At 37.6% G+C, this 22274-nt stretch overlaps 2 protein-coding genes across 2 annotated transcripts in view; both read right to left on the reverse strand.

Moving 5' to 3' along the window:
• The window catches only part of LOC139721420 (hyalin-like), a 46489-nt gene extending 40632 nt beyond the window's left edge, over positions 1-5857 (reverse strand). Inside the window, exon 1 of the mRNA XM_071632735.1 lies at positions 5716-5857. Coding sequence (XP_071488836.1) covers positions 5716-5857 — 142 coding nt within the window. The remainder of the gene's footprint in view (positions 1-5715) is intronic.
• Positions 5858-6575: 718 nt separating this feature from the next.
• LOC139721456 (G patch domain-containing protein 1-like) overlaps positions 6576-22274 on the reverse strand; it is a 120652-nt gene continuing 104953 nt past the window's right edge. The window contains exon 17 of the mRNA XM_071632773.1: positions 6576-7159. Coding sequence (XP_071488874.1) covers positions 7028-7159 — 132 coding nt within the window. The 3' untranslated portion in view covers positions 6576-7027. The remainder of the gene's footprint in view (positions 7160-22274) is intronic.

Below are 22274 nucleotides of genomic sequence, written 5' to 3' on the forward strand. Positions count from 1 at the left end.
AACTCCAGTTTTGGAACTGCAGAATATCAAAATTTTCAAGCTCGCTCGCTTCGCCTCGCTCGCATTTTATTGTTATGCCATTCACCTGGGATGTTGCTGACAGTATATAATTTGTCGATCGTTTCACACCGTCATTCCATAATCCATGTAAGGAAAACTTTCAATGTTCCTCAATGACTGCGTTGTTGAATGTATCACATTCCGTAATGTATTGTAGTCCCATTATTGCTCACGCACACACGCACAAGCATACAGACCGTCAAAATTACTTTATGGTTCCCCCCATGTTTCGACCCACCGTACGCCACTTTACATATATATATATATATATAATAGATGTGTGTGCGTGTGCGTGTGCGTGTGTGTGTGTGTGTATGTGTATATTGTGTAACATATGCATGTTCTAATCTTGAGCCCCCTCCAATGTTTGCCCCCCCCAATCCAAAACTGCTTCCGGCGCGCCTGTTTTAAACTGTTATTTGATCTTATTCTAATAAGACGTAATATCATGGACTGCTTTTTATGTTCTCCATTACGTTTAGTAGATGCCAGGAAACATCACTTACGGGGTTCAAATAGCTAAAAAAAAAAAAAAAAATCGGCGCGACGCCCACGCTGGCTCCACGCGGCTCACAGACATCGCCTTGTGGACGATGCTCTGCATCGCCATTGGGACATCACAAACCCAGGGACCGCGGAGCCAGGGTCGGCAAAAAAGATAAAAAATAGAGCATGTAAGTATGCTTAAAATCGCAAGCTGGCAACCCTAAAAATGAAAAATCTCCCTACCGTGGGAGGGGGGATACCCCCCTCCCACACCCTCCCCCCCCCCCCCCCCTCGCTCGCTATCGCTCGCTCGGGCTTGGTCGCTACGCTCCCTCGCATACCCAGCTCAGCCCCTCAACAACCCCCCCCCCCCCTTGGAAAAAAGCTAGATCCGCCCCTGCAGGGGCGGGATCCAGAAATTCTGTAAAGGGTGGGGGCGTGACTAACATTTCTGGTGGCACTTCTGGGTTTCATTTCATTTTTTTAACATTTCTTTTGTTTTTCACACGAAAAATAAAAGGGGAGCATGTGCCGGTTGCGCCCCCCTCTGGATCCGCCACTGATAGATGTGTTTGCACCAGAGCTTAAAATCTAAACTTATACTCCTCCCACAAGGTAGCTATTAAAAATGAATCTTCTCTACAATGATCTTTGATTATAATTATAGGAGGGTTACAACAGGATGAAAACCATGAGGTAATCATTGATTTCTCTGCAGTCTTCCCCCCACCCCCCCCCCCCTAAAATCCCAGATCTAAGGGTGCACCGCACAGGTCCTGGGGGAGGGAGGGAGTTTAATCTGGGCTAAACTTTCATAATTTCATTTTCTCCATATGGTACCATTATTCTAGGTTTAGAGAAGAATTCCAGTCCAAATATAAGTTAGTCTGATAAAAAGAGAGTGAAATCTTGTGAGTTCAATGGTAAAAATTTGACTGAAATTGTATGGAAAATACGGAAGTTATGACATTTTGAGGTTTTGCTAACTTTTGCAAAACAGTTCTTATACAGACCAAGGAATCTTTTCTAATCCTTTAGTTTCATATTTTGATTTTTTGAAGACATTATATTGTATGGCCAAATTTGTCAGCAAAATAGCAGTCTCATTATCACTATAACTCAAATACATAAAGCTATTCACAATTTATTACTACAGAGTTTATGTTCACGTATTACATTAAGAGAATATTATTGTAATGTACGCAATGATAGAATTGTATTTTTACCAATACCAACGATGAATTGTTTAAAGCGAAGTCCGTTTTGTAATGCATCTAAATCATTTAACAGTATACCCCCAAATATTCGAAATCGTGATACAGTAGTTTAAGCTCTTTTACACAAGCAATTCAGAAAGTAAATTTCCTGATATTATGTTAATTTTTCTTGCCACTTATTTGTTACAAATCTTTGTGATATTTTTGTTTTCTTTTAATGACGCATATCATTTTCGTCACAGTTTGATTTTGTTGTCATCGAAATGTACTCTACATGTGTAAGTCATCTTATATTTGTATTTATATTTGTTCCAATTCTAGTTTTATTCACTGTATGCTATTTATGTTGTGTTTTGTCAGTTTTTTTTCTTTGTTTTTCAAATTATTATTGTACCAGTTCCTCTGTTTTTGATTCAGTTTTGTAAATTCTTATGCACGGCCTTGCTGAAAAGCAGCTTCAAAGCCGATAGCAGGCTTTTTACCGTGTTCAAATAAATAAATCAAATCAAATCAAATCAAAATCAAACCAACAAGTTCACGGAATACGTAATAATGCTGTACAAAACGGGCACAAGTAAAATACATAAGTAGTGAATTTCCTAAGTTTGTTCAAGGAAGAACCAGGGTTACTGCCCTTGGGGCCAGGACTACATTTTGACCACTTTAAGTCAGGGCTGTGATACCCAAAAATATAAGTGGACTGAGTTAATGCAGTTGTACCAGTAAAGCCCATCAGTGCAGTTCGGAGAAAATCAAACAATCTGTACAAAGATTATGAATATTTTAACCCGTTGAGGACAAGTCTTGAGTATACTCGGGCATGGGTCTATGGGAAATGCTTTTTGTAGCAATTTCAAACAGTCCTCATTATTAAAGTTTTATTGTTGCATTCTCCTCATCCAGCGATGGTGGCACCAAAACTTTTAAAAGAATTCATATTAAAGTTTTGAATGGATTGTCCAACTTTCCTCAAACTTCACTGATGTTCCACTACTGTTGCTGCATTCACTCAATCCTCATAGTATTTTGGTATCAATCTCCTGGGTGCTGTTCGTTATTCCGAAGGTTCGTAATCCGAAACACATAAATTCCCTATGCCTAGTGGTTCGTTAATCCGAAGATGAAAAAGGGTTCGTTAATCCGAACATTTGTGGCGTTATTCCGAAGGTTCGTTATTCTGAAGATTTGTTGATCCGAAAATGAAATTCAGAATAACGAATCTTCAGACTGAAGAGCCTTTGGAATAACGAGCTGTAACCCAATCTCCTTTATATGCATTTGAACTCTTCTGCATATTGACCCCTGGGCAGTAGATTGATGCTGCATGGATCTGCTGCAGCTGTGCATATCTTGCTTTGACTTCACTGCTGTAATTCACTCTATTCTTTTTCTTTTTCAAAGAATCTGAATACTTGTATTTCACAACTCCTTGCCAAACAGATCTTGTAATAGCTAATGATCTTACATGTACATTAGGAATTGAGAGTATATTAAGTTTTTCAGAAGCTCATTTCCTCATGCTTACTCTAGCACTGGATTTTACATACATAATGACGCCTTTAACATTCTTCAATCAAAAAGCCGCGGCCACCCTGAGTACATCCTCATTAGTCAGCTTTTGCTAATATTTTGCCACTCTGTTAGCATTCACTCTTTCTCCCTATATCCTCTCAGTCAATAGCATTCACAATTTCACATTATGAAACACAAGCAACACAACAATGTAAACACAAACACAAACGCAAACACACACACACACACACACACACAAAATAAAAGGTTTATACTAGTTTAAAATCACCAGAGAATGCATTAAAAAGTATTTTATTAATATTTTTCAATCAAAAAGTCTCGGCCGCCCTGAGTATTCCCTCATTAGTGAGCTTTTGCTAATATTTTGCCACTCTGTTAGCATTCACTCTTTCTCAGTACATCCTCTCAGTCAGTAGCATTCACAATTTCACATTAAAGGACATGTTCACCTTCATAGACATGTGGCTTGAGTGAATGCAGCAATATTAGTAGAGCACATCATTGAGAGTTTGAGGAAAATCGGACAATCCATGAAAAAGTTATGAATTTTTGAAGTTTCTGCTTACTCAAGGCTGGATGAGAAGACTACTATAGCTTGTGATGTCACATGAGTACAACGGTACAAAGAAAGAATAAAGAAAATTCAACATATTTTCACTTTTCTCGCATGACAAAAGAACACTTGACTTCTCTCTTTCAGAAGGCAGGGGGAATAATATTACCCTTGATATATGTCAGTAACAAGTCGAGGAAATGTGCACTTTATTCAAAAAGTCAAATTTTGTGAAATTCTCTTTTTATTTTCTTTATATGGTTGTACGCATATGACATCAGGCACTGTAGTAGTCTTCTCATCCAGCAATGACTACGCAGATACTTTAAAAATTCATAACTTTTGAACGGATTGTCCGATTTTTCCCAAATTTTCACTGATGTGTTCTACTAATATTGCTGCATTCACTCAATCCACATGTCTATGAAGGTGAACTTGTCCTTTAAGATGTATAAGCAAAGCACAACGTAAACACAAACACACACACACAAAATAAAAGGTCAATACTTGTTTCAAATCATTGGAGAATGCATTAATGACACAAGTAAGTTTCGTTGTTTTCTTGAAAGAAACTTCAGTGAAAATATGTTGTTTTTTATTTACAATGAAATGTATCTGTGGATTGATAAGCACTTCAGAAGAACATGACCACCGCATGCAAGGGTGTTTCTGAATCTTCAATAATTATAAATATCATTTCAATATGACACATCTGGTAATCATGCTTTTCAATGAAATAATAATGATGTTTCAGATCTTAATATGTAGCGTTCCTTCAAATCATCATAAATTTCAGAGGCATAAGATTTGTCTCTTTGAAAACTTGACGTCACTCTGATGTGTCTATACCTCTATGAAGATTGCTACACATTAAAAAAAAAGATAAAAAGAAGTAAATGGATTTAAAACTTTGTAGAACCCTGAGGAGTTAGTTGAACAGAAATGGCCATGGGGCATGCGGCATCCATACTATGCACATGTCATATATGTCCTGTCACTTTGAATTCTTGATAAAGCTGTTAGTTGATCAAATGATCCATCATGTAAGTCATTTCTTAATTCTCCGGAATTCTATGATTTCATATGATTGAGATATATGTGACCCTGCATCACAAAACCAACAAAAAGTCGCCAGACATCAATTTTTAGTTAAGAGCATATTCTGAAAGAGCACACTTTAAGCTTTAAGATGATGTATAACTCTAATCAAATGGACTCTCCTAACCTATCTAAATAGTGGAAAGAATGCACACACTCAGAAAAAGTGTGAACAGAGAAAAGAGGCTCTGAGGTACAGGGTCTATTCAAGCACTTAATCTTTAGCAAGCCATGCTCGCTGTGTGATGAATGGGACAAAAAAAAATGGAGTAACAACAATGAAGGGATTATCAGATTAAGCTGAAATTGAGCATGCTTTATCAAAAGACTCTGTCCATAATTAATGCTAACTTTAAAAGCAGTAACATCATCCTTTCTAAAATTATTAGAGTTGAAAGTGACGAGTAAGTATAGGGTTTTTAGACAATGAAAAGGGGACTCTAAAGAAACACCTCACGCACTATTCTAAAAAGAAAGTGCTAGAGAAAACTGCTAAAAAACACACTTTCCTGTTCGTTTTATGATCCAAAATTTTAGCATAATGTAGAAGATTCGGATCCATGTATTGGTCGAGAATTCTCTTCCTTGCATCTAACCAGTCATGAATGAGCATGCCATTGTTATCTCCCATTGTCACTACTCTGGCTAGCATCACAGTATTAATCTTGAGTATGCTGGATCTTGGCCTCGACAAAGTATCTGCTTATTCTTCTTCTTGCGTATGAGGCAGCGGCAGCTAAGTAACATCCCTCAGGGGTTCTAGCCAACTTCCAGTCTCGGGGGTAGGGTGTGAGAGGTCCATGTTGTCAGGTGGTTGAAGATCTCGGCACTCATTCAAGATGTGTTGAGCAGTCTTTTCTGGTGCACCACACTGGCAGGCTGCTGAAGTGCACAGCCCCCACTGGTGCATGGCTGCACTGAAATGTCCAACTCCATTTCAAATCCGATTCAATGACACCCACTCCCTCCTTGGGAGCAGATCTATTGGACATGATAGTGAATTGGACAGGTAGTGGAGTGTCTGGCCAGCTTGCTCAGATGCCTGACAGATGTTGAAGTCTGACTCCCTAGAGCAGGTTGTCCCTTGAAGACACTTTTGTTCTTAGGGCTTTGAGTTCATCCTTGTTGGTCAACGGTCTCTTTAACTTCACTACAAGGTAGGTTGCTGTGGCATTGTAAGGGAGAGGTGTGCCATCAAGGGTGATAGTGAGCTGGCGATTAGCCTCCTTAATGTTCAGGTGGAAGGCTATTACTGTTGTCTTGGACATACTAATCCTGGACATACTAATTAAGTCTCCAGATCCTGAAATACTTTGTGATTCACAACATATCAGCAGTAAGGGTGCTCTCTATGTTTTATCAAGCTTTGTCTGAGTTAAGAAGGGCGAGGTCAACTGCATAACCAAACTGTCGTGAGGTTGTTTTAAAAAAGGGGATGTCACTTATGTATACTGTTGAAGAGCAAGGGAGAGAGTACAGAGCATTGAGGAACTTCATTTCGTAGTTGGCATAGTCTGCTGGATTGTCCATCGCTAGTCTTCAAGACAAACCTCCTGTTGGCAAGACTATTGCAGATGAACTTCACCATATGATGATCAGGGATAGTCTTGAATAATTTCAGGGTCAAACCGTGGGTGCCACACAGTGTCATAGTCAGGTCAACAAAGCTTTGTGTATCTGTTTTCTTGCATCCACCCATGATGAACATTCAAATATCAACTCAGACAGTCAATCCTGTGGCTAGCATTGTCATCAAAAGAGTACCATGGTTTCATATCGTGACAGAAAATCTTCTTTCTTGCCTCTACCAGTCATTAGCATGCCAGTATTCAAATCTGTGAAATTCTCCATGCCAGTATTCCCTTCCGCTGTCACTAATCTGGCTAGCGTCATAGTAAGTAGAGTATGCTGGATCCAGGTCTCAACAGAGAATCTGCTATCTTGCATCCCCCAATGAAGAACGTTCACATTATTGTAATCTAACTGTCTCACCCCTGTGGCTAGCATTGCAGTCGTAAGAGTACCTTGGATCCATGTCTTGGTAAAGAATCTCCTTTCCTGTATCTAACCCATGCCAGTGTCACCTTCCACTGTCACTACTCTGGCTAGCGTCATAGTCACTGGAAGAAGCTGCCTCCCGTTTCCCCAGGTCGGTGGGTCTATGATGGGATGGTTTGTGTCTCTTGTGATGCCTGTGTTTTGTCTTTTTACCCTGTAGAATAAAATGAATATAATTTACATAACTTGTCTTGTGTAAACTATGATCAAGAGATACAACAACAATGCAAAATGTCCCAAAGTCTGTTTTAGCTCATTCTGGTAGATTTCAAACCTTGACCTTACTCTGTCCATCTGTGATTAGAGAATTTAACAATACTTCTATATTACATCAATTTGCAGAAACCTACTGATGTATCTGGTGGCAAATTAAGATGTATTTATTTGTATTGTATACTGACAATTTATAATTCTGACTGGTAAGGGGTTGCAGTGTGCCAGGTCTAGAATTGAATTGTGAGGTTACTGGACCACCCACCAGTGGTTGTCCTTGAATGTGTATGTATGTACATGTGTGTGTGTGTGTGTGTGTGTGTGTGTGTGTGACAGAGTGTATGTGGCGTGAGTGTAGGGCACTATTTGCAAAACTGTTTCTTTATGTAGCTCCTAAATTTCTTTTATCTTTCTATTCTTTAAAAATATCCCCACTAATATGCAATAAGTTTGTCTACACCTGTGTGCAAACCTGCATGAAATTGACTACCTTCTTCAGAAAGCTGTGGTTGACATTGTGCCAAGCTGTAGGTACATAAGGGCTTACATTCATCCATGTGCTATCATACCCTGTCACTTACTCCTACACAATGAATCTGTTGTTCGCGATCTGTCTCTTTTCTTCTAAGATAAGAAAAAACATTTTTTTCCCCCCGAGTGCTGCGCCTCCTAACCACAATCAAGGTTAAATAGGAGTGTCATCAATGATGAATTGCTTTATAAATAGGTGAAGCAGACTGGATAGTCTGCAAGAATGTTTTCATTCATTACAAAGGAAACCTACACATTTCTTCATTGATTGTTCGAACTCAATACAGTCTGATTTTTTGTTCACTGGTTTGTTTTTCTCCCCACTTTTTTGATAAAAATATTACACTTGGGAGTTCAAAATACCTCTCCTGAAAATGTCAAATTGTCTTTCACCACATAAAGACATTTAAATGCACAAAGTATAATTCGTAAACACTTCACTTTTTTACAATGTTGTTCAAAATGATATGTGACCCGCTACAACAAAAGGATCCTAAAGTCGGGGGAAGTTGATTTTCTGAAAATGACATGCCATTATTGCCTTACTTTTCCGCTTCAATTCAATATATGTGATATGTATATAATGTAATATTGGTGATCATGAGAATGGTGACAATAGCGATGATAACCCTGTGAAGGACCATAAAGCCTTGGTTACACTGGAAGCGAATCAGCTGTGAATCCACCCAAACACACATTTTTCGGGTGGATTCAGGAGCATTCTGTTCTCCTTCCCTGAATGGGCGAAAATTCGGGAGGGATTCTGAAACATTCGTGGAGGGATTAGGTTTGTTTTGAAATGTTCAAAACCAGTCGTATACCCTCCAAAATACTCTCAAATGTGGCCCCGACAAATTTCATTCTGGCCACATTCAGGATGGATTCGGGGCATTCTGGGCAGATTCGGGCCTATTCATATCATTAGGGGAGTAACAGCCCGAATCATCTAGCCAAATAGATCCGAATATCACGAATAGAGCCGAATCTGCCCAGAATGCCCAGATACCTCCCAGAATCCATCCGAATCATTACCCAAATACAGAGCAGAATACAGGCAAGTGAGCTGAACAGGCCAGAATACGGCCGAATAGCAGCCGAATAGATCGAATGAGCGGCCAGAATGACCTGAATAGCCTCGTGAATATAGCCAGATTGGCTATACGCGTGCAGGGAGGCCTCGTATTCGGCGCATTTGGCCATATTTGTCCCGATTCGGGTCGACAGTTGGGTCGTCATTCAGCTCTATTTGGTTGTAATTGGGGTATTCGGGCAACATTCCGCTTGATTCTGGCCACACCTGGCTTGATTCTGGCCACTATTCGGGTTGGCGTTCGGCTCTTTTCTGGATGCCCAAAATTTGATTCGGGTCAATTCTTGGCGATTCTTCTCTGATTTGGGACTTATTTGGAACATATTCGTATCTGATTCAGGGAGCTCCCCCAATCAGAGACGAATAGGTTCTAAATCCATAGAATCCATCCGATTCAGGCCATATTCAGGCAGAATTGGTCCAAGTCTATTTGGGAGAATTCAGTTCTGGTGTAACCCTGGCTTGAGAAGGGATTCTACAATCAGGATATTCTGTTTGATATCAATCAAAATCCTTTTCACTGTGCTGGAATTAGCAGAGCACACCCTTTAAAGCACATATTTTTTGTATGCAAACCTCAAATATGCGCAGCTTGAACAACTATTCAAGTTAATCAAATCTTTCTGCCAAAAGATTAAAAAATCCTTAAAAAGTCCATAAACATTCCCAAATCACTACCAAATTTAATTATCTGTTCCTTGTGTCATTATCAACTTTTCCTGCAAGTTTTATTCAAATCCATTCATAACTGTTGTAGTTATTTTGCAAACAGCAAACAAACAAACCATTGCCAATGAAAACATAATCCCCTCCTTCCTTGGTACAGGTATTTAACTACTGTCGGTAACAATTCATTGTTATTTATTCAGTAAAAAATGGAGTAATAATTACTAAACCCTCACTGCCACAAAAAATTAAGAACACATGAAACTGTCCAACAAAAACAACTTGTGAAAATATTTGTAAAGGGAAATTTCAGCGTGTACAGTATCTCTTAACCTGTCTTGTGCCGGACACTTGGACACTGTAAAACCTTATGGGGTTTCCTGTGCCAACCAGCACTTTAAGCGCACAAAGACTTTAACCCTTTCTGTGCCATGGACTTTTGACATTGTGTACACCACTAAGGAGTTTTCTTTGCCAATTGGCACTAACACAGCTAACCCTATCTGTTCCAGGGATTTGGACCATGTACAACTCTATTGGGTTTCTGTCAACACTCACAGCGCACAAAGAGTTAATCAAGTTTAGCACACTCAAGAAGGTGAACATGACCTCTGCCTCTATTCAAAATGTCACAAAGAAATCGAACTTAAAAGAGTTCCCAATGTTTTGTACCTGAGCAAGGCAACACAATGGCACAGAGGAGAAAATTGTTGCTGTTTTTTTGCACCTTCTAGCTGACAATGCTGATAGGAATACAGCAATAATTGCATGTCTACATCAAGATCAAATGTTTTTAACTCAATGTAACAGACTCATACAGATTTTATAATACCTATCAGTAAGTCATTGATTAGGCATATGCAGGCCTGTATGTACTGGCCAGAGTCAGCATAATGCCACGCTTTATGATATCTATACCATTTTGACTACAGGACAAAGGGAAAACATTTCCAATATTTCAGTTCCACTTTTAGTTTTGTCAGGATATAAGGTCTTGTTTCAGATCAATGGTGTAACTTTGAAAGTGACTACTTTATGAACTCTAAAAAATAAGTACAAAGTTGTGTTCCCTTTTCCTTTGGTGGTTTGAAAGGGCACTAAAAGTGCTACCTCCCGTAGCATAACAAACTTATGTGGTCAATTCATCTCCTTGCCAGGGAGGCATACGTGGCCCAAAAGTGCCATTCTTCAGGGACAAATTTTACAAGGTTTTAGGGTAATCAATATTATGTTATGAAGCTTTCCAAAATCAAAATCTTATTATTGCTGTTGTAGAAGAAGAGGAGTCATACTAAATACCTATCACCATTGGAACACTACAACATCTCATATGTGTATGTGATACTACCTTTAAAGGGGTGTTTCGGACGTGACATTTTCCGTTAACAAATTAGGGTCTAGTAGAATTAGTGCTTGGAATAAGTAAATTCAAAAAGAGAGCATCAAATCATTATTTAAGGCATGGCCAATGATGTGTAGATTTACATGTAGCAGTATGAAGGCATCACCCATGCTTGAATAGAAAACAATACATTTTTGTTAACAATTTTCCGTTAACTTTTTGTCACGTCCGAAACAAATTTCAAATTGAGATAATCAATACAAAAAATATAACTAAAAAGTTTTCACCATTTCTAAATCACCACTGCTACTCTCATAAGAGTCTGTGAATATTAGAAAAGTATTCGTTTTTTAATAAAAATTTTCTGGGAATTTTACGTTTTTATGTTAACACATGTCACATCCGAAACACCATGTCACATCCGAAACATACACATGATAACTTTCAAGTCAGGTTCTCCACTAACAGACTTACCAGGTAAATAGTTGCTTGTCTGACTTTCATAACAACACACTGGTTAAATGTATGCATGAATTATGTCAGCTCAGGTTCATTTGTACATTTTGGAGTAATAAATGTAAACAAAGGGTGTTTCGGACGTGACGTGTTAACAACCTATTTAGACAAATGGACCAGACACAGCAATATACATTTGTTCACTCATTCTTCTTGTATCATTATCATTTACAGGATACAAGATGTAGAATGAACTACAACTTACATTATTTAATGGCACCTACTTGCCCAGAGACACAAGTATGCCTAATTTTAACCTAGGATTGGGGTAACTGAGTGTCTTTCATTTCCTCATCCCCAGAGGGAAAATGGGGAGTAGGGTTTCAAAATATGTGTAATATCTTCAGTATGTAACTCATATTTGATATCTCTTACATAGTCTCTCTGCAGTTTATTTAAATTCTTGGTAGTTTGAAAAGCAACAGATGTTTGTATTATAGTAAACACTGTTTCGGACGTGACACATTAGTGTTAACATTACTTTTTACTGGAATTCTATGCAATTTTGCTCACATCCATTTGTGTTTTAAGTCAGTTTCATTGAAATACCAATGCAAGGCAAACTATTTGGAAAAAAATTAACTTACCATTACTTATTTTTCTTTCTTTTCCCCCTTTCTTTGTCAAGAATATTTGATTCATGTATGGACATGGATATTGCATAATGTTCTCATTGGACATGCACATGTTATATTTCTGTACAATACACTGCACAGCGACTCATAAGCATGCTGCAGCAGTACATGTATGTTATTAAATTAGTGTCATGCTAAAGTGCTGTGAATATTGAATCAGTTTCATTAATAATTCATTGATATTTCATTTCATCAACTTCTGTAAACACACAAACTGCAGTACTGAGGATACTGTGAAAATCAAAATGTCAGATTTCTCTCCCTACTTGTACAGTGTATGAGTAGGGTCAATCCTGATTTCAGATAAACTGCACCCCATTAATAAACATTTTTGTAATAGGAATAATCACTTGATCTGGAAATGTAACTATCCAGACAAGTTACCCTGAGTCAACTACCCCCCCCCCCCCCCCCCCCATGAAGTTCCACCTTAGTGCACTGCGCAGTTGAACTGGGATATTATTAAAGAGGTATGAAACTAGAGTGTGAGTACTAATAACTGGGAGAGGGCTATGAGCAGTAAGATACTTTTATAACTCCCCTTCTCAATTCTACAAGGGTCATTCTTTTGTGCATCTCAATCTGCTCTACCAAAATATGACAAGTCAAGTTTTACAGGTTGTGCATATGGACATATAATATATGGAGAACAATCAAACTCCAAATTGAATTAAAGAGATGTAAACTTGAAATCACATCATATACCATCCACTCCCAACCAGAAGCTGATTTAGCGTTAGAATAGCCGAAAAAATGAATGTTTAAAGGACATGTATACACATTGTAAGAACTGTACTTGTACATCCCCAAGTGAGCTAGATACATACATAAGATGTCCCAACACATACAGTAAAGGGCATTGCATCATAGACAGACATGGTAGTGCAATATATTTGAGCAAGCAATGCACTTGTAAATAGATAAATTTAAGTAACTGAAAATGTAAAACGAAACTTGAATTTAATGATTATTGTACATAGACACATACAAAGAACAGACAAACAAACTGGCAACTAAAAGTGGTATAAGGGGATGTAAATATGATCTTGCCTGCTAAAGTACCCTTTAAATATATTTAATCTTGATGGCATATAATGCATAACCTTATCTAACTTGTGTTCCTACAGTCACAAATACCATGGTAGTCAGGATATTTAGCATTTTATTACAAATAACATTTTTTTTTACTTGTTACTGATGGTACAGTGCAGGACCAAATGATTCCAGTACAGTTCTACAAAATTTCGAGGCCATGATTCGATCTTTGTCACAGGTATCAAAAAATACAAGTAACAGCATTCCTCACTTTGAATATGCATAAATGCACAGGTTAATTAAAGGGGAAGTCCGGACGATTATCAGCCGTTTCGTGTGTAAAGAACAATATTTCATGAACCTATTACCCTTTTCCCGACGAGAAAAGACCATCAGATACATTTACTATGATTTTTTTTTTTTAAATAAGGTAATTCTTCATGTTCGAATCCGTCGCGAGCTGCCCTTCGTACTATCTGTCCCAGGATGCATTGCGCGTGACGTATCGGGCGCAGTTTCCTCAGCTGAGAGCACCGCGAGCGAAGCCCAGCTACGCATCGATCTCCCATTGCACTGCTGACTGCGGGCGGTATCTGCATGCCTGCATAGGTGTGCCTTGTCGGCGCTACTGCAGGAGACCGTACACCGATTTAGGAGTGCTGTTGCCAAACGCTGTATTCCTTTATTCAAATAATCTTCGTTATATATCTATATAAAATCTTCAAAGATTAATGTAAAATAGTTGCAATGCTATAACATTTTCGTTTAAATTGAAATATGTATGTATTATAATACTGCCGTACTTATTAGTGTCCACCCCATCACTTACAATGCATTAGCTGTTGTCGGGCTGTGCAGGCATACATTTACGTCTGCTGCTGCCAAGTGCTATCACAATCCGCGATCGTTTTTTCGACTTCTGAGTGTGAACAATCTGAAATCAGTCTGTCAATGTCAGAATTATTGCCTCTTTTGTTGTCCGAGACTGTTGAAAAGTGTGTCTGACGGTGATAAAATACGACAGTATACATGTAACTTGAACCGAGGAAGGAACGCCAGCGCCAGCTTGGTACCGCCGCCGCGCCGCGCCGGTAACTACGACCAGCAGCCCAATACACACAGCGTAATCGGGCTGCGTGTTGTAGCATTCAGGATCATGTAAAGGTAGTATCGTGGATAGAAATCAATTTAAAATCGAAATATTTCTTCAATTTGAAGACTTACTAGTAAAGTTGAAGTATTGACAACACCCTAACACTTGACACATCGGCATTTTTTTAATGAAGCAATAGATCATGCCGCGTGCATCCGCTGTGTGGTCAGAGACTGTTGAGCGGTACGCTACTACCGCTCGCTTGGCCCGTATCACCATTGCTCAAGCAGGGCTCCCCCCGAGCCAGCTGACGCTCCAAGCAAAAAGCAATGTGAGGATGAAACGTCACGCTGTCACGTGATCTTTCTCGCCGGCGTACAGAAATCGAACGGTTACGATTCAATATTAGTGATGCTAAAAAATCGATTGTGGCGAGTTGGGAGGGTCTTTTTCAATGAAACTTAGTCATTATGGTCCTTTATTTATGTAGATTTTGGTTAATTTTTTTCAAAATCGTCCGGACTTCTCCTTTAAGCATGTTTGCATGTGCAGGAGTTAACTGGACAGATGTTCTAAAGATAACTACTGTAGTAAATCTATCTAGCTAGTAACCAATTTCAGCAGACAAGTGAGCTCTACTTCAATCGAATGATATGTTTGAATTCACCAGGAGAATGTTGTTGCAATTTACCAAATGCATATACACTGTATGCACTGATTCTTGAATATTTGTGTAAGAAATCATAAATAGGAGATTATAAATCCTAGTGGTGCCATGACTTGGTTGTTATGTACAAAGCACAGGTCACTCACTAGGACATAAAACCACCTGAACATCCTGTATTCTTCATGACTCTTGAAAACTTGTACTAAACAATCTGGGTTGATTGAGTTTTTGGCAGCATAGAATGCACATGAATCTACATGCTCTTTATTTCACTCTGTGTCATGTAAACTTTTAAGAGTCACGTCCGAAACAACATTACGGATTTTACTGATCTATAAAGCTCTATAGTGGTCTTCAATCATTAGTCCTGACTTGTAAAACTGACCTTTTTCACATGTGTGTAGGTGACATGAATCACTAAATCCTTCTGTATCTCAATATTGCCTGTATCCCACTTGTGTAATGGCAGGCTTCTGGATAACTAAATACTTTGCATGAATTGGCTATTACAACTTTTTCCAACAAGTTTATAGGACATTTGGTAATAAATTTGCTTTTCCTCACCACTTTAATGTGGCAGGCAAGCTTAAAGGGATTGTATAGTTTTGGTTGAGATTTAATTTCAGGTTTCTAACATTTTTTGGTGAGATAATGGGAAACCTCTTATGAAATATGAAAGAGCATGTAATTCCATGAGGAATTCAACGTTTATTTGATGCAAATAGGTTTTGAAATGGCTGAGATATCCAAAACAGAGCGATTCTAATAAGTGTGGGACCCACACTTTATTACGATCGCTTTGTTTTTCTTTGTTTTTGGATGTTTCAGTCATTCCAAACCCGTTTTTCATCAAATAAACTTTGAATTCCTTTTAAAATGGTGTGCTCTGCACTATTTCATAAGTGTTTTCTTGGTATCTCGCAAAAAGTTAAAAGCCCAATTCTCATCTCCACCAATACTGTACCATCCCTTTAAGGGATACAGTGCGTTGCTTTGCCAGGACAATAGTTAAGGCTTCGTGAAAGGCTTTGTATCAAACATCAGAGACACAAATTTGTGTAAACATTGTGTGTCACGTCCGAAACAAATGTCCTGCATGTATACCATTAATATGTTGAATGCATTTTAACAGAGTAATTATGCATAAACTGTGGCTTGGCCACCATTAAGATTTGAATTCTAATGAAATTGATTTTGTTATTCACCTTAAAATGAGTTAAATTGTATGTTAACTATTGTGTCACGTCCGAAACAATAGCCTTTTGTTAACAGTCACGTCCGAAACACCTGAGTCAGAAAAATATCACCACAAGTTAAAATGACCAAAATCTGGTGATACCTATATCATTGTGTTAGCATGTTTTGTATACACCATTAGTGATTCATTTTCTCTCATTTTTAATAAAGAAATTCAAAAAAGAAACGGTCATTTTGTAAAAAATGACATATTTTGAGTTTTCCTCCTCAAATATGAAAAAATTACATCTCCTTATCAAAAAATGTTGACTAGAATTTGGAGTGTATATTGGAAGCATGAAATATTGATAATGATGGAAAGAGAAGTTGAATATTTTTATGCTTCTATGTCAAAAAATGGAAAAATGAATTTTTCATAAAATTAGCCCCATGCTTCAGTTTGCCTCCCCGTAATTTCCTTTTCATTGATATGGGAGCTCTGAAACATTTTTTCCCATTAAATACCAACCCTAAGTGAAATGTCCAGCAACATTTCAAAGCATGAAAAGCAATTCTAAATTTTAGCCATTTTGTCCATCAGTTACACCATTGATCTGAAACAAGACCATAATCATTTCTGAATAAAGCTGTGGCAACTGTGGCACACAGTATAAAAACTCGTTTGATTTCTATGGGCAAGGCCCTCCTTTGAATGACTTATAAATCACCGTACCTGGGGATGGTATCATAATAACAACAATAATTAAATCATTATAATAGACTGCTTTACAGAATGTTATATCCTTTACTGAAACACCTTATATTACCTAAAACTTTATGGTAATTTGTACAAGGATTTGAAATTGGAGATCATTGTCAAAGTTGAATAGCTACAGTCACCCTTGCTATGAAAGTCAGCCTTCCGTAAGTCGAATAATCGCCTAAGTCGATAGTCTTTTCAAGTCCTCAACTCTTTATATTCTAACCCTTTATAAGTCAAATTTTCTCTATGTTGAAGTTATTTTTCAGTTGGGTGGTAGAAAGCTTGATAATAGTGCACCACACATTCTTTCTAGGGTATATGTTTCAGTTCACATATATTCGACTTCTAATAGGTAAGGCTGACTGTATTTCTTATGCTTTTATGTAAGTCATTCAAAATAATGGTCCAGTCAAAAGGATCAATTCAACAAATTGTACATACTTTCACATCAACAAGGAGACTCGCCTGTTATCAGCAGCACATTACATCAGCAGAATCAGAACTGATCCTTTTATCTATGAGGTAAAAACCATCCATTCGCTTCCCTATAAACTATACACACACACGATATCAGCATAATTTATGAGAAGCAGATGGATGTCTCTTTTCATGATGTACTATCAGCAGAGCAAGAACTGATCCTCTTATCTACGTGGTAAAAACTATCTGTTCGTTTCTCATAAATTATGCTTGTATCCTACGCACATAATTTATGGGAAGCAGATGGATGGTTTTTCACTGATGTAGATCAGAATGTAATTGACTTCACTTGTACTTTTTTTTTTCCACTTGTACTTTTTTTCAACAGGACAAGTAGTCAAAATGATAAAAAAGCAAAAAACAAAAAAACAAACAAACAAACAAACAAACCAGAAAGTATGGCTCACATGTCTAATGCGTAGAATAAGAGAGTAACAAAATGATGAAAATTAGACATCCTTATAATCCGAACAATCAATGTGGAGTTTACAACTATACAAGCATAATTGTGCTTTGATAAATTTGTGGTATTATGAGCTCATTTAGATGCATTAGTTTTCCAATTCGGTGATGAACTATTAACTGATCGTTGAGAGGGAAATCTGTCTCTTTAATTTCCTCTCTTCCGAAATCTTCGACAAGATGGATGACATCCTTTGTACCCCAAGGCAATTCCTTCAAAAGGGCTGTGAGAATGTGAACACATCAGAATCATACAAATCTTATCCTCCAATTAAAATGATAAAAATTGAATTGCACAATAGGTTTGATAAAGCAACTGAATCAAAGTACAATTCAATTATAAATTAAATCTTCAGATTCATACAAAGATCTATTTTCATGGATCCTTTTTGTTCATTTTGATATTGACCCTTGTTTTCTTCATAACCTCCTCAAAAGGGGTGTGGCACAGCTACATGCCCACAATAAACACGCACTACTACAAACCATTTTAGTCATCTTTTCAGTTCTTATGAAATTACTGCAACTTAAAAATGAGTTCAATTACTCAGCTCCTACGTAAATTTGGTATATTTCACTGTACAAAAGACATAAAGCAAACTGAAGGCAAACACCTTAACAACAAAAGAAATTTAATGGTTGGTTTGCACAAACAAACTTAATAGATTAATGCACAAATATCTGCAAGAATGAGGATTTCAGTTCAAAATGACCCTTTCAATTCGGTACAAAACACATTCTGAAAAAAAAAAACACATATAATAGAGCTCTCCTCAATTGGCAAATGGTAAGCTAGACCAATTTTATTTCTGAAAACCAAGACTCGAACTATGATCGTGTATAGCCATGATTATTTTGCCTAGGGCAAAGGTACAGGAAATACAGATTCAAAAGGCAACTCGAACTCCAGTCGTGGTGAATAGATGGTGATAGAAATAGACACAATAGGGTAAAGATGAACAGAGATTGAAGCAGGAACTCTGGTCAAACCTACAACAAGGCTTAAATAACTCACAGGGATAAACCTGGCTGGTTGAGAACCATGGCCAAAGACATGCTGGTGTACCAAAAAGACTTCCAATTTTTGCGTCTGTCATTGGTCAGCAAGATCAAACTGGTGTATAAGACGACTGAAATGTTGCCACTATTGGGAAATATATTCACCCCATTCCAGTGCAAAACTTCCTTGTCCTGTTTATAATGAAACAGGAAGTCTAAACCTTATCAAACTATCCATACCGCTAAATCCAAGAAACCATACTCCTGTGGTAAAGTGCTGTATCTCTTCAATGTTATATTATTTGCTATCTATCATAAGTATCTTACATATATGAGGTAACTGAACATAAATGTAAGTCAGATAAATAAAACATTTAAAACTGAAATGAAAATTTATCAAATGCATCCATCCACCTAATGGCTGCAATGCACAATTCTTTGAAGTTTCTGTGTCATAACAATAAACTGGCATACAGTATATGGTGTTTAACTTACATTATGATCTTGGCCTTGGGTTCATATAACATATGTTTTGTGTTAGATGTCAATGGCTAGTAGAACTAGGTATGATACCTAAATGTCGGAGGTTTGTGTTGCTAAATGAGAACAGAAAAAGAGACTGAGGGACAAAATGTACGTGCAGATGGAAACAGAAAATAGCATATTTCTACTTTCTGCCACAAGCATTTTTATTTAACAAGTCTTTTGGCATAAATATTTGAGATGCGAGTAGATTCAAACAGAAGACATTATAGTAACCTGCTAATGAAAGAAAAACAGGGAACAACTATGTAAAAACCTAGTACGCCTTTCCTCCCACACAAACACAACCCATATTGACATAGAGCAACCGAAAGCAGAAGGGAAAAAAAGTTCATTCTCCTTTATATGAGTAACCGACAGGTCAGAAGGTGAGGCTGGGAAGGAGCCTGAATTATTGAAGAGTTTCGGGGGGGACTATGTTTGGTGAGCATGACATCAAATAAAGAAGATCTGCGAATGATGGTCCGCACAAGTTTGCGAGTATGCAGTCTGTTGGGATAACTTTGCAGTGGGTCCTTGGGTGTGGCTGGGGTACGCATTAAATTGGGACCACGGGTTAATAGAGTGCTTTGGGCCAGGAAGGAGGAAGTCAGCAAGGGGTTATTGATTTTTCATATGTTTGCTTTTCAGCCCATAGTTGGGTCATGATTAATACACATGAGAGAGTTTCAAAAGTGTCTGATATTTTGGGTGTGCTTTGAGCATGACTGGTTAAGACTCACACATCCTAATATTACACGATGTCATTGGCCTAGGGGGTTAGAAAGGGAACTTATTAAAGAGTTTGTTGTGACTTGACCATAAAAAGGAACTGACTAATCCATGCATTGTAGGGTGTGGTTACAGATTAGTCATGATGGAGGCACTACTTAACCCTCCACTACTTTCCATCCTAGACTACTGTACGAGCTGAAATTTTCGTGTACAGATATTTTCGCGAATTGCTACTTGGAGGACATTTTCGAGTGTTGTTAATTTCGCAGTTGCGAGGGTCTAAACTGAACTTAGTAATTCACGCGTTGTTAGTTTTGCGTGTTGTTATTTTTGCAATTCAAAGGCAATTCACAAAATTCGTGAAAATAAAACCACCACAGAAATTTCAGCTCGTACAGTATGTTTTTGGTATGAATCTGAAGAGGAAGTGAATCCTATATACAAGTAGCATTGCGCAATTGCTTTTCACTGGTAAAATCAAACAATACAGTTACATGTTTGCTAGGAGAAGAATAGAAAATGTTTGCTTTTTTTTTCAAAAAAAAAATATTATGACCATGTACAAAAGAGCTGCAGTTCCCGTATTGACGAAAAATTGAGTTCAAAAATTGCATTTTCATATTGATGCCTGTTTTGTCGGGCAGTTGCATCACTGTTGTGTCTTAAGTTGCATCTTAGAATAGTCATGACTTAAATGACCCTTTTCAAAAAGTATGCACGTTTTTGTATTATCTGTCCAATGTTAAGCTAACTTTTACTGATGAATTTGGATGATACTATTACTGATGACTTCATGCCTGAATAACTACGGAAGATTTCCATTTGGGGAGTCTCTGCTCTCTGGATGTAGTCTGAGTGATTAAGAATTTTAAAAAAATGGCATAGAAACAGCCTCTTTATCACGAATCACCCTAACAAAAGAATCAGCCGATTTGACCTACATGTAACATGCATATTTACAAGGTTACTAAAAAATCACCCTTAGCAACTTTTTGTGGGTTTTGTGAAGAGGATCACACATGCGGCGGGGATAGGATTGAGAATAGCCTTAAATTTTTATTTGTGCTATTTACCTGGCTGTACCACTTGACCTATTATTGATTCAGGTGTATTTCAAATAATAGGCTAATACATCACATGCAGTAGTTTGTTGCTCAGTGAAGAAAAGTATTGAAAACCATGATTGTCAGGATATAGTCTGTCATCTTGCCTGCAAATACAAATAAGATGAAATGTGTGTGTGTATATATATATATATATATATATATATATATATATATATACATATACATATAAATACATATTTTTTTATAGTATAATAAGGTTACCATATCTATGACCAAAATCAAACAAACAAACAAATAAACCCAATATTCATTCACCTAAAAAAAATGGGGGTATATATCTCATGAGGTCCAATTATACGTAAATCTAAGGGATGAATGCTTAAAATTGTCATCAAGTAGAATGCTATTTAGACTCTTTTCACACTGAGATGTAGCTTATATCATCTTGTTTGTGTGATGTTGTTCTTTAAAAGATGAGTGCACAGATAATCAAATGCATATACCTCAAATATTTTGACCAACTGACCAGCAGACCACTACATAAATTTGTGGTACTGAGACCCAGAACATTCACCAACCTTGCATCGAAAAGCAGAGACCAAAACAAATTGCCAGTGGACACAACCTAATGACCCAATACTCGAAGGACTGTAAATGCAGCTTTTAAAAGCTATTGGGAATGAACCGGTCCTGAGCAACAATGTTGTTGTTGTTATTTTAAAGATCGAAAGAAGAGAGAGAGAGAGAGAAACAGAGCGAGAGAGAAACAGCAACAATGGGTTATTAAAATCATCCACACATGGCCATGACCCATATGTACATGTAGGTTTATTGACTTGCTTCTCAACAAATGTGTGATACTACAGCTGTCCAACTTTATGTCCATTTTTCATGCTTCCTGACAATTCTCTTCCATGAAATGTTATCCTGATACCTACGATTACTATAAAACAATTCATCTGTCACTTCAAATGAAGAGCATCCTTTAGAAATAAAAAAAAAGAGGGAAAGAGACAAGATGAAACACAAGGAAAATCGAAAACACAATGCAAACATGGTATGAGTAGGAGAGCCAAGGATGTGGCACTTCATTCATCACTCGCATGGCTTTGAGAACGGTGTGCCGCAGAAATCGAAAATGGTAATAATGGCAGTCTGCACTGAAGCATGAACAATGACTCCGACTGCTCTTATTAATGGGGTATCTAATTACATGACCATGAGGTGTTTTTGTGTGTGTGTGTGTGCGAGTGTGTGTTTCTTAGGGGGTTTTTTTG

This window comes from Diadema antillarum, unplaced genomic scaffold (genome assembly GCF_040938485.1).
Source record: "Diadema antillarum isolate AM-2024a unplaced genomic scaffold, OU_Dant_1.0 scf00000143, whole genome shotgun sequence".
NCBI lineage: Eukaryota > Metazoa > Echinodermata > Echinoidea > Diadematoida > Diadematidae > Diadema > Diadema antillarum.